This window comes from Ochotona princeps, chromosome 13 (genome assembly GCF_030435755.1).
Source record: "Ochotona princeps isolate mOchPri1 chromosome 13, mOchPri1.hap1, whole genome shotgun sequence".
In the NCBI taxonomy this organism is placed as follows: Eukaryota; Metazoa; Chordata; class Mammalia; order Lagomorpha; family Ochotonidae; genus Ochotona; species Ochotona princeps.
Window position 1 is genome coordinate 69019254 of NC_080844.1, and position 12098 is coordinate 69031351.

General features: G+C 61.9%; 1 protein-coding gene across 1 annotated transcript in view; it reads right to left on the bottom strand.

The window, feature by feature from the left end:
• The window catches only part of CFAP46 (cilia and flagella associated protein 46), a 51383-nt gene that overhangs the window by 29343 nt on the left and 9942 nt on the right, over positions 1-12098 (bottom strand). The window contains exons 12-24 of the mRNA XM_058671664.1: positions 9872-10100; positions 9622-9742; positions 8914-9037; positions 7733-7863; positions 6337-6461; positions 5212-5345; positions 4328-4540; positions 3340-3505; positions 2318-2464; positions 1697-1804; positions 1208-1374; positions 800-931; positions 457-619 (exon numbers count right to left, since the gene is read on the bottom strand). Of these exons, the coding sequence (XP_058527647.1) occupies positions 457-619; positions 800-931; positions 1208-1374; positions 1697-1804; positions 2318-2464; positions 3340-3505; positions 4328-4540; positions 5212-5345; positions 6337-6461; positions 7733-7863; positions 8914-9037; positions 9622-9742; positions 9872-10100 (1960 nt within the window). The remainder of the gene's footprint in view (positions 1-456; positions 620-799; positions 932-1207; positions 1375-1696; positions 1805-2317; positions 2465-3339; positions 3506-4327; positions 4541-5211; positions 5346-6336; positions 6462-7732; positions 7864-8913; positions 9038-9621; positions 9743-9871; positions 10101-12098) is intronic.

Consider the following 12098-nt stretch of genomic DNA (forward strand, 5'->3'; position numbering starts at 1 on the left):
GCCCTGCGGGTACCCGGGCAGCAGCAAGGGCCCTGCGGATACCAGGGCAGCAGCATGGGCCAGCAGCACCGGGCCCTGTGGGTACCCGGGCAGCAGCACAGGGCCCTGCGGGTAACCGGGCAGCAGGACGGGGCCCTGCAGGTACCCGGGCAGCAGCGTGGGGCAGCAGCACAGGGCTCTGTGGGTACCCGGGCAGCAGCACAGGGCCCTGCGGGTGCCGGGGTGGAGGGGAGACCCCAGGCATAGGGTCCACCCTCAACCTCGGTTTGCACCAGGAGCCACAAACCTCAGGCCACAAAGTCAGGGGTTCGATGCAGTGTGTTGCTCTGAAAGGGACCTCTAGGAGGACAAGGAGTGTGGGGAGATCCTGGCCTGCTTTGCGCTCAGCCAGACAGTTCCACCAGGTCTGGGTGTCCTTGGCACCTGGCCCATCAGTCCCATCCCTCACCCCGGCACCTGCGGTTTGGCTTCCGTCTTGTTGATGAGGTTGATGATCCGCTGGACGGCGCCCTTGGCCTTCTTCCTGCTGACCGCTGAGGACAGGAAAGGCAGCCAGGCATTCCAGTACTGCCGCGCGGCCAGCATCACCAGGGCACTGTTGCCCGCAATGCTCCCAAACCTGCAAACATGCTGGGCTGGGTGGGTGTGGACCACGGCTCTCAGGGCAGCATCTGCTCGGCCCCATGGCCTCTGGACACTCAGAGGAGGGGAGTCTCCCTGGGGTGCATGCCCCATTCCCACTGCTCAGTGCCTTAGGCTTCTGACCCGCCCTCAACCCCTTTGTCCAGTTGCTAGGCACCTGGCACTCTCCATGAAGGCCTTGGCCGCCACCAGCCGCACTTGCTTCCTGCCCTTCAGGTTCTCCATGATGCTCCTGCCCTGGATGCCTGCTGCGGTGCTCAGCATCTCTGCCATGAGCCGGGCCTCGACCCTGATGGGCAGCAGGTGCTCAGAGGCTGGGCCTTGCCCCTCCCCCACCCCACTTCTGCTCAGGACGAGTCTACACCGTGAGGAGCTTGGGCCATGGTCTGCATGGTGGGGATACCATGATGACACATCTGCCCCACAAGGACACCACCGGTCTACACTGCAAGGACACTGCATCTATACCACGGGGACACATGTCTACACCATGAGGACACCACAGGTCTACACCATGGGGACACCATGCATCTACATGGCAAGGACTTGCCACAGGGCTACTTACGGACCAAGCATCCGTAGGTACTTGATGCCTATCTCCATGGCCCTGTGGGTGCAGGCCATGGCGGCCTCGTGGTCGTGGGCCGCATAGGCAAAGTGGGCTAACCGGGTCAGAGTCTGCAGCTCTACCAGGGGGTCCAACCAGCTGCACTCGGAAGCCATCTTCACCACCTTCCAGGAGGTGGAGGAGAGACATGTCAGGTGCCCAGGTGGCCCACACATTTAGGACCCAGCACTGTGAGGTCCCCAGGATACACCACCAGTGGCAGGGAATGACCAGACCCCCTCAGGCTGTCTCCTGGGGCAAAGCTGCCACGTCAGGGCATCTAGGATGGATGATCCAGACATGAAACTGAGGTCAAGCTCAGACAGCATCCACTGGGGAGACCTCAGGGAGGACTCTGACCCTGCTCTCCTTGTCTTAGGGTCAGGGCCTCTTTGCAGCTGACACCTGCCTGGGCCAGGGAGGGATGGTGGGGTCTGGGGTGCTTACCTGGGCCAGGGGAGGCACACTGAAGTCCAGGAGGCCCTGCCCATTGCATGAGTACATTTCTAAGGCCACGAGCACTCTGGTCACGGCGTTGACATCCTCGGGCATGCTCTGTGGGAAAGGAGAGAGCAGCAGCTGCAGCTCCTGGGGCTGTGTGGCACCATGTCCATGTCATCCTGGGTCATCCAGAGGCCATGACCTCAGGAGCCCATGGACACAGGTGGCAGCTGGGCTGGCAGCTTCTGCCGGGACCCACCATGAGCCCCACGCTCCTTGGCTTTCAGCAAAATCTCTCGACCTGGCCCAGGCCCTGTCCCCATCCCCAGCCAGGCTCCTGGGGCTTCCTGATCACTGATGGTCACGTCACAGCAGCCAAGGTCAGGGGGCCTGGGTCCACCACTCCCCAGTCCTTGGTCTTCAAGCTCGAAGGCCCTGCACCCTGCCTAGCAGGACCATCTACAGAGGGCCCAGAGAGCAGCCCAGCAGGGCTCCCATGCCTTCACCTCCTGCCCTGTGTCCCAAGGGCAACCAGCCCAGTTACCCAGAACACGGGCCTAAAGATGCTGTGGCACACGACGTGTGGTCAGCGCCCAGTGGCCCCAGGGACAGGACACACAGGCGCACCTGCCCTTCGGGGCCCAGCCGCGGCCCTAGCTGCTGCTGTAGCTGCTTGGCCTTCACCCAGGTGGCCACCAACTGCTGCCGCGTGCTCATGCACACCGCCTCCTCAGGGCCACTCCCATCCATGAGGTTCAGGGCAAACTCGCAGACCTGAGATGGACAAGACAGGACTGACTGGATGCACTTCTCACTCCACACCTCAGTGTCCCCATGGCCTGGCCCCAGGAGTGCTCACTCCATGACCAGCCCCGCCCTTGCCTCCCCACCCCTTTCTCTGCACCTTGGTGCAGTGCCCCCCGGCTCCCTCAACGGTAACCGTGGGTCTGCGAGTGACAGACACAGCCTGATAGCCAAGCCTCTGATGCTGGGGCGTCCACAGGGGCACTGTCCTTTTGTTCAGCCTCACCTGCTTCTGCCAGCCCAGGGCCTGGCCCCGCTGAGCCCACTGGACCCACTGATACCACCCGCCCTGCTGAGCTACGATGGTCCCAACAACTCACATCTCTCAGGCTTTGGCTGACTGCTCAGTTACAAAGGGTGAGGGTGCTCAGAGCTCTGGACAGCACCAAAAATTCTCCCTAACCACCACATGCCCAGTTACCCAGAACTCAGTGTGGGGGCACCCCAGCCTCATCTGAACACATGCTGGGTCAGGTGCTTTTCTAAGAGGATGGTCACACTGCTACCCGAGTAACCCTTAGGACTCACACCCCCAGCTCACAGCCCCCACCCTGGCAGGCCTCACACCCCAGCTCACCCCCCTACACCTCCATACCCTCACACCCCCAGCTCACACCCTCCATACCCTGGCAGGCCTCACCCCTGGCTCACAGCTCCACCCCGACAAGCCTCACACCACCCTGGCTCATGCCCACATTCTGACAGGCCTCACACCCCCAGCTCACACCCCCATGCCCTCACACCCTGATAGGCCTTACACACCCAGGGTCACAGCTCCCACCCTGACAGGCCCCACATTCCAGGCTCATGCCCCTTGGTGTCACTCCCCCTACCCCCGGCTGCACCTCCACCGCCGTCCTGATATCATTGGTGGCTCCAGAGTCCAGCGGGGTGTGCTGCGCAATGGGCCGCCCGAGCTTCTTGGACTTCTCTGGTGTCTGGGTTGGGATCCAACTGATGATGAGGCCTCGTGCCAAGGCACTGCACAACATAGCCAAGGTCTGCACATCCCTGCAACAAGAGTGTCACACACAATGCCAGCACAGCTGGGACGACTCCCATGCACAGCGAGCTGCCGGAGCAAGCCGCCCCTATCTCCCTGCCCATGAGAGGAACTGCTCTTGGTCTTGGCTTTGGAAAGATGGGTAGTGCCTACTGCCCAGGTGACACTGTACCCACAGCCCAGGTGACACCGTGCCCACGGCCCAGGTGACACTGTGCCCACGGCCCAGGTGACATTGTGCCTACTGCTCAGGTGACACTGTACCCACTGCCCATGTGATACTGTGCCCACTGCCCACGTGATACCATGCCCACTGCCCACATAACACCATGCCCATTGCCCAGGTGACACTGTGCCCACTGCCCAGGTGACACCGTGCCCACTGTCCAGGTGACACCGTGCCCACTGGCCAGGTGACACCATGCCCACTGTGCAGGAGGCCTTGAGGGGCAGCAATCGACAGCCCCTCACGAGTCCCCAGGATTTGCACTGCATCTTCCACATTTCCCACTGGAAACATCATGGGGTGACAACACGGAAAACAGCTGGAAGTGGCCTCAGGGCTGCTCCCAGTTGGGCAGCCATGCCATGAGGAGGAAGCCATTGGTCCAGGACCTAGGGGCCCGCCACAGGGTGAGCACCGCTGATGCACCCCAACCCTTCCCTTTCCTTCACCCACCACCCTCCCAAACCACCCTGCACCCCCACCCCGTTGCTTGTCTGTACCACCTCAGCCCGCTACCACTACAGAAATCCTGACCCCCTCACTACCCACATTTGTGGCTCCAGCTGGACATTTTCCCAGCGTGGAAGTGACGGTGCACACCCACCCATTGTGGCCTGTGTGCCTGACGATGTTCAGCAGGTGGTGCAGGGCCTCCACCAGCTCCTTCTGCCGCCCGGCCTCGATGAGGTGGCGGTTGTGGTTCAGAATGTAGACCATGGCGTTCTGCACAATCCAAGCTTCACCGATCTCCTGGCCAATTTCTGCCGAGCGCAGCCAGTTGCTCATGGCGTACTGCGACAGGCTTTCTATCCAGGTCCTGCCGAGCACACACCAGGGAGATCTGAGGCAATCTCAAGCTGGTCCCCCGCAGCCTCACAGAGTGGTGGGGCACTTCCAGGTGCAGCTGCTGGAGCCTGCAGGGTGGGACTGCACAGAGACCTGGAGGGGCCCGGGTTCTGCCCCCACCCCACCTCCACCGCCACCTGGCACTGTCTGGCACAGCTTGCCCAGTTCTCGCCCCCTTGGTCTCACTCCCACCTGGACGCCTGCAGCTGCTCCCTGCTAGTTTTCCCTCATTCTGGGACCCTCCTCTCTGAGCACGACAGCTGCCAAGGCTCGGCCTGGGCTGGCCCATCCACCTCTGCAGCGTCCCCTTTTCCTCCTTGCCTCCTCTCCGTGCTGCCCGCACTTCAGTCTCCCTCCCGTGGGCACTGCCCCTGGGCATGGACAAGGTCAGCCAGCCTCACAGCCGGCTGGGAAGGGCAGGGAGCATGCGCCCTCTAAGAGCCAGGTGCAACCTCTGCTGGTGTTTCGCCCACTCAGTCCAGGACCTCTGGTTTGCAGACCTTGCCTGGCCTCCCGCTGGGCGTGCCAGAGGCTGATGGGCCGTCATGGCTTCCACCCATCACACTGGTCCCCAGGCAGTCTACCCAGAAGACCCTGGGCCCGTGGCCCCACGGTGACACCCACAGTCACAGCATAGCTGACCTGTATGTGATCCATTCTGTGCTTGTCTCGGGGGCCTCAGGCACGTAGCCAGCTGGATGCTGGCTCAAATCCTCAGGAGGAACAGGTGGGTCATTCAGCTCCACACCCTCTGACCGCAGCAAGTGGACAGTGGCCTGAGCAGCAGGGGGCAGCAAGGGAGGGTAGTGGGGGGATATGTGAGATGGGGCACACAGCACAGAGGGTGTGGGAAATGGGGTGGGGGACCCAGCAGAGGGCATAGGGCAAGGGAGATGTGGGGGACACAGCAGAGGGCATATGGCATGGGGGACAGGGTGGGGGACACAGCACAGAGGGCATGGGGACAGGGTGGGGGACAGCACAGAGGGCATGGGGGACAGGGTGGGGGACAGCACAGAGGGCATGGGGGACAGGGTGGGGGACAGCACAGAGGGCATGGGGGACAGGGTGGAGACAGCAGAGAGGGCATGGGGACAGGGTGCGGATATAGCAGAGGGTGTCAGGGGCTGGGTAGATGCAAGGAACACAGCAGAGGCTGTGGGTATAGGGGCATGTGGGGGACACTGGGTAGCTCCTTTCCATGAGTTTGAGTGCTGCAGAGGGTAGAGTGTGCACTACCAGTCTGAGCTGCCCAGTCCCCCAGCCATGCCCTGGGCTCACCATGTGGCCAGCTCCACAGTCAGCCCCACGCCCTGAGTCCACAGCACAGGTCTGTTGTTCACAGACTGGGTAATCTAGAGCGTCACTCAGGCCAGGAAGCCCAAAGGAATTTACTCTAGAATGGTCCCGAAGACCACCACCCAGGCCTGGGTCAGGGGGTCAGCCCAGGAGCCCCCTGGCAGGGTTTGGATCCAGCCAGCCACAGTGTGGGCCTCTGTGGACAGGGCCTGGACAGTGAGGCATGGCCCTGGCCCTTTCAGCAAGTACCCACCCCCTTCAAGGGCTGTGACACTGGAAACAGCAGCCACTGCTCACAATCCGTGAACCCACATCCACAAGTGTTGCTGTGGACTCTGTGGTCCTCTGGAAAAGCCTCCCTGGCACACGAAGGTGCGAAGTGTGGGCTGCCATGGTCACGTGTATCTGCTGTGGTGTGAAGATGAGCGAGGAGGCAGTGGACAGCGCTGGCCTGGATGCGGCACGTACCTCGGCGTTGATGAATCCCACCTCCGCGAACCCCCGCAGCAGGTCTGGCAGCGGCTGCTGTAGGGAGGCCTCTGGCAGGGCCCCGCAGTCCTGAGTGGGCCCCTCCCCACCTTTCTTCTTCTTCCCTGGGGGAGCGGAGCCACTGTTTGCAGGAAGTACAGTGCTGGGCACCTGGCCCACCTGGCTCACAGCCAACTTGCGCTCTGGGCAGGCCAGACCATGTGGGAACAGGGGTCTCTGGGGAGCTCCCAGGGACAGCGTCCACAGCTCAGGCCTGCAGGTGCTGCGGGGTGGCTGGCGAACTTTCTGGGCCCACAGAGAACTCTGCCCCTCCCCCTCCTGACCCCTCCAACACCTCTCCCATCTGCTGCCTCCTCCTGACTGTCCAGGGTCTGAGTCCTCCTGGGCTTGGGGTACTGGCCCAGTCCCAGGATCCCGTTCTAGCAGGCAGCCCAGCACACCTGCCCTGAGGCAACGAGTCTGGTCGTACCACAGTGTCTGCCCTGAGCCTGTAGGCTCCCACACCACCTCTGGCCTCCCTGCCTGACCCTCCATAGACCAGGGACAGCCAGCTCATGGTCAGACACACAGCTGCCCAGAAGTGAGAACAGCAGTGATGACTGGAGTTGAGGGAAGTCACTCAAGGTCAGCAGAAAATAGGGCAGAACAGGCGAGTATCCAAGTCCCTGATACAAATAGGCATAGGGTATACAATTCCCCAGGCATTCAACCACCCCAGGGGACCACACTGCAATGACCCATAGGATGTACAATTCACCAAGCACTCAAACACCCCAGAAACAACACTGCAATGACCGCACTGCGCACGGTGTGTGTTCTCACAGACGCGCTAACCCAGCATCCCTCAGCTGTGGCTGGCTGACTCCACCGCATCAGGGAGGCCTCACATGGAGGCTCATCCAGGACACTGAGGCCCCAGAAATAAGAGCACCCATGATGGGCAGGGGGTGACCGGCATGACCCTCACTTGGGACCCCAGTGGTGCTCATCCAGGACCTTAAATGGCACTCACCCTGGACCTCACATGTCACTCATCCTGGACTCCACATGGCACTCCCCTAAGACCACAGGTGGCACTACCCTGGACCCCATATGGCACTCACACTGGACTCCATGTGGCGCTCACCCTGGACCACGCATGGCGCTCGCTCTGGACCCCACGTGGTGCTCACCCTGGACCCTGTGTGGTGCTCACACTGCACCCCGCAAGGCGCTCACCCTGGACCCCACGTGGCTCACCCTGGACCCCATATGGCATTCACACTGGACCACGCGTGGCGCTCACCCTGGACCCCACGTGGCTCACCCTGGACCCCATATGGCATTCACACTGGACCCCATGTGGCACTCACCCTGGACCCCATGTGGTGCTCACCTCTCCGCACCCTCAGTGGCTTCCTCGCCTTGATGTTGTCATAGAGCAGACAGAAGCGGCTCGCTGCCCGACAGACATCCCACACACCCTGCTTCCGGGCAACCTTGGAGAGCTCCATCCAGATCTCTATCCTGCTCATAGGACCCATGGCAAAGGGTTAATCAGCCAGCCAGGAAGGCCTCGGCTGGGGAGCAGCCCAAGGCAGCCATGCCCCAGGCCCAGGTGGGAGCCATGACCCAGGCCCAGGGTATGGGAGAAGCCCCCATGGCAGCCACGCCCAGGCCCAGGTGGGAGCCATGCCCCAGGTCCAGAGTATGAGGAGAAGCCCCCATGGCAACCAAAAAGCCCCCAAGGCAGCCACGCCCAGGCCCAGGTGGCAGACACGCCCCAGGCCCGGGTGGCAGCCATGCACCAGGCCCAGGGTGTGGGGAGAAGCCCCCATGGCAGCCATGCCCAGGCCCGGGTAGCAGACACGTCCCAGTCCCGGGTGGCAGCCATGCCCCAGGCCCAGGGTATGGGGAGAAGCCCCCAAGGCCCAGGTGGCAGCCATGGCCCAGGCGGGCAGATGTACCAGGTCAGGCACTGTACCAGGTCAGGGGCTATGCCCCAACACCACCTGACAGGTGCTGGGAAACTCTTAGGGGCCTGCTCCGGTCACTGTGCCATGGACAGCCTTAGTCTCCCTCACGAGTGGGATGTGGACAACCCCAAAGATCACACTCCCTGATGCCCAGACCCTGGGAGCCCAAACCTCGAGGGGCAGAACCCACAAACAGCACTTGTGGTAGGATGCTGCCTAGGGGAACCAGAGGGCAGGGCCATGTGTTTCTGGTAGTGACCTGCTTGAGTGGGGTCTCTGGGCAACCACAGCTCCTCACGGACATCACCCCGACCCTTGGCCATCAGGATAGCAACTGAGGCCACACCCAGGGGCCTGGGCATGTGTCACTTGGCTAGTGAGGTGACCCTCACACCATATGCCCAGCACGAGGCTGCCCTTTGCCCTCTACCCACGTGCACATCATCACCTCCCACTCCAGGTGACCAGCATGTCTTCCCACCCAAGAAGGGAAGTGTCTCTCCAGCGTGGAGATCTGGGCCTCGGGGTTCTCTAGCTCTCAGACCCCACCCTTGGGACCCCCCGACTGGGCTGCACTGGGCTGGGTCTCTCCCTAACTCACCTCTCTTTGTCATTTTCGTGTCCCAGGCGCCGCAGGTGCCCCGCAGCCTTGTCCACGCTGATCATGTGGTGCCGCGCCTTCGCGAACAGGCAGGTGAACCGGCCTCTGTTCTTCCCACTGGACACTGAGACCAGCAAAGAAAGCCCCACAGGGATGCGGCCTTAGCTTAGTGTGAGCAGGTAAGCCTCTGTGAGACCAACAGCAGCCCAGGCCAAAGCCCATGAGTCCCTGAGGGCTGCTGCACAGTGCTGGCCGTCCCAGGCTGTTCTGGCCATCCCCCCAGTGTGCTGGGTGTCCCCTAGGCAGTACTGGCCATTCCTGGACAGTGCTGGCTGTCCCTGGGTATGCTAACTATCCCTGAGTGTGCTGGCCATCCCCCGGGCAGTGCTGGTCATCCCCCGGGCAGTCCTGGCCATCCCCTGGGCAGTGCTGTTCGTCCCTGGGCCATACTGGCCGTTAACCCCTCAGACTCACCCTATGCCTGACCTTGGTCTGCTCAGGCGCTGAGGGACATGGCAGTGCAAGGAGAGGTCATCCCTACCCGGGGTCCTGGGAAGCCTGAACTGGCATGTTGGCAGTCAAGGTGCCCACTGTGGTGCCCCAAGCTTGCCAGAAAGCCAGGGGCCCCACATGTCCAGCATAGGGGTGGGGAGGGGAGAGGCAGGGCATGCCTGAGCAGCCCCAGAGCTGAGCCAAGCTGGGTCTCACCTTTAGCCTCATTCTCACTGTCCAGCACAATCTGGAAGGTGTCAGGCGCCAAGGCCAACCCCGCGTTCACCAGGAGGGCCCGCTGCTTCCTGACACTGTCCTTGAGGGTAACTTTCTTGGCCTGCAAGGGGCCACCAGTGAGTGGTAGCTCCTTGGAGCCTGCAGCCAGGAGAGCGGCCCTGGGGCTCCAGGGACATGCCCAGGGCAGGGTGGGTTCTGGGAAGTCCCTGCCTTCCTCCCCATGTGGTACCTGCTCGATGGCCAGGATGGCTCTGTCCTCCGCACGCTCTGGGGACTGGTACAGCATGGTACACAGGCGCAGCCGGTTCATGGCCATCTGGAGCCTGTCCTGGTAGAGGCCCAAGCTGTCGAGGCTCATGGCCTTCTGCAGGTGCTGCATGGCGGGCTCCAGCCGGTCCTCATCCTCCTCAATGTGCGCCAGCTCCATGTGCACTTGGCAGCGCAGAAGGGTCATGAGGCTGTGGACAGGTGGTGTCCCTGAGGTGGCCATATCAGGCCATGGCAAGCCCTGAGTGGAGGGTCCCCCGGTCCCCCAGGGTCACAGAGCCAGCAATGACCCTGCTGAGCCCAGGCTCGGCTGGGAGGGGCAGGGGCAAGCCGGCTCTCCCTATGCTGGGGTGCTGCTGGTCAGCTCAGCCAGAGGGGAGGAGCCTGGCCAGTGGCTCGCCAACATCTGGGACACCAGAGTCACAGGGGTCTAAGCCCCAGAGCAGCCCTGCCCTCACAGAGCTCAACAGCAAAACCTTATGCCGGGAGGCCAGGTCCAGTGCCACCCAAGACATGACCCCACATGGCTCCAAAATGCTGGCTACAACTGAGGCACAAACTGAGTGAAAACAAACCCCCTCCTGAAAGACAACAAAATGCAATTCAGAATGTCATCAGAATCACCTGACAAAAATCACGAGAAACACAAGGAGACGGCTGACACTGATGGGCTGGGTGCTAGACAGACACTGCAAGCTCAGGGTACCCATGCACCTCCTCCAGTGTCGGTGAGCAAAGGGACATGGCCTTCCAGTGGAGAACAGCCCCAGAAAAAGTGGAAACAGCTAAAGGAAAATCACTGAAATAAGAACCGCTCCTAGCTGAGGGTCACGTGACTAGGGAACAAAGGGGTCCTTGAGCCCAGAGACAGACGGCAAGGGCTGGACCTGCTGGGAGTGAGGGCAGCGCCGAGGAAGAGGCAGCTGACTGCCCCAGAGATGCTGAGAGCAGGACCCACACAGGATTCCACATGAAGATCCGGGCTGGAAACGCTGGAGCCCAAACACCGAGGCAAGCAGGAAGAGGACACGTCTCGCACAGGGGACCCCCACCCCCTGCTCGGAACAGCCCGCTTCCCCCAGAAGGTGGGGAGCCAGCAGAGAACAAAGCCACCTGCTCAGTGCAACAGAGGAAGACAGCAGGCAGCAGGCAATGGCCAGCAGACACCTGCTCCGAGAACAAAGACCTGTGAGGTGCCCGCCGCCGGCTGGCAGCACTGAGAGGACCCACACCTACTACTGCTCATGCACCATGGGGTCATCACAAGCTGGACCATGGTGCCCCAGCCACAGGAAGGGCTCAGGTCTGGCCCCTGCGGAGAGGGGCCGGGGCTGGGCAATGCAGGTGCTGGCCTCAGGCAGGCCTCTCACCCTACAGGGGCCCCTCCCCAAGGACACAGCTTAGAAACCAAGAAGCTAAGACAGAAAACATGACAGAATTCTCAAAACTTCTGATAACTGCAGGGAGGGCGGGATGAGCCTCAAGCGGCCACAGCTGGACCAGAAGTTGCTCTAACCAGGAGACTCACAGTCCAAACTCCCTCGCACAGAGCACTCCCAAATCCAGATCACACCAGCTTTTCACAATCAGAATGCTCAGCCACCACCTGGAGACCTTCCAGGAGAGAGGCTCTCAGAGCCACCCACTGGGGCCCACCAGGTGGAGCTGCTGCATCGTCAGGTGGAAGCCCCATTGTCCATGCCCACTCACGTCTCTCATGAACACACACACGGAACATTCCAGCGCTCGGGACAGGCATGCTCCCTTTGCTTAACACTTGCATTGTAATTCCCAACATAGCAGATGCGGATACAGACAGCCTGCTAAGGAGGGGTCCTCTACAGGAGGTGGGGGAGTCTGAGAAATGCTACTGACTTCAGGAGATGCCCTGGACAGACACAAAACGCAACCACCAAGTGTCAGCCGACATGGCAGTGCCCCATCAGAGTGGAACCTTCTGGGCTGAGAACCTGTTCAGAAAGGAGATGGCCGGAGGCAGAGCACAGCGCACGACTCCCCCACCACTGGATGCCCAGTGTGGACAGAGTGGACACATCCAGTGTGGACAGTGAGCGGGGACACCCGGCATGGACAGTGCGTGGGGATGCCTGGCGGGGACAATGAGCGGGGACGCCCGGTGTGGACAGTGAGTGAGGACTCCCAGCGTGGACAGTGAGCGGGGACGCCCG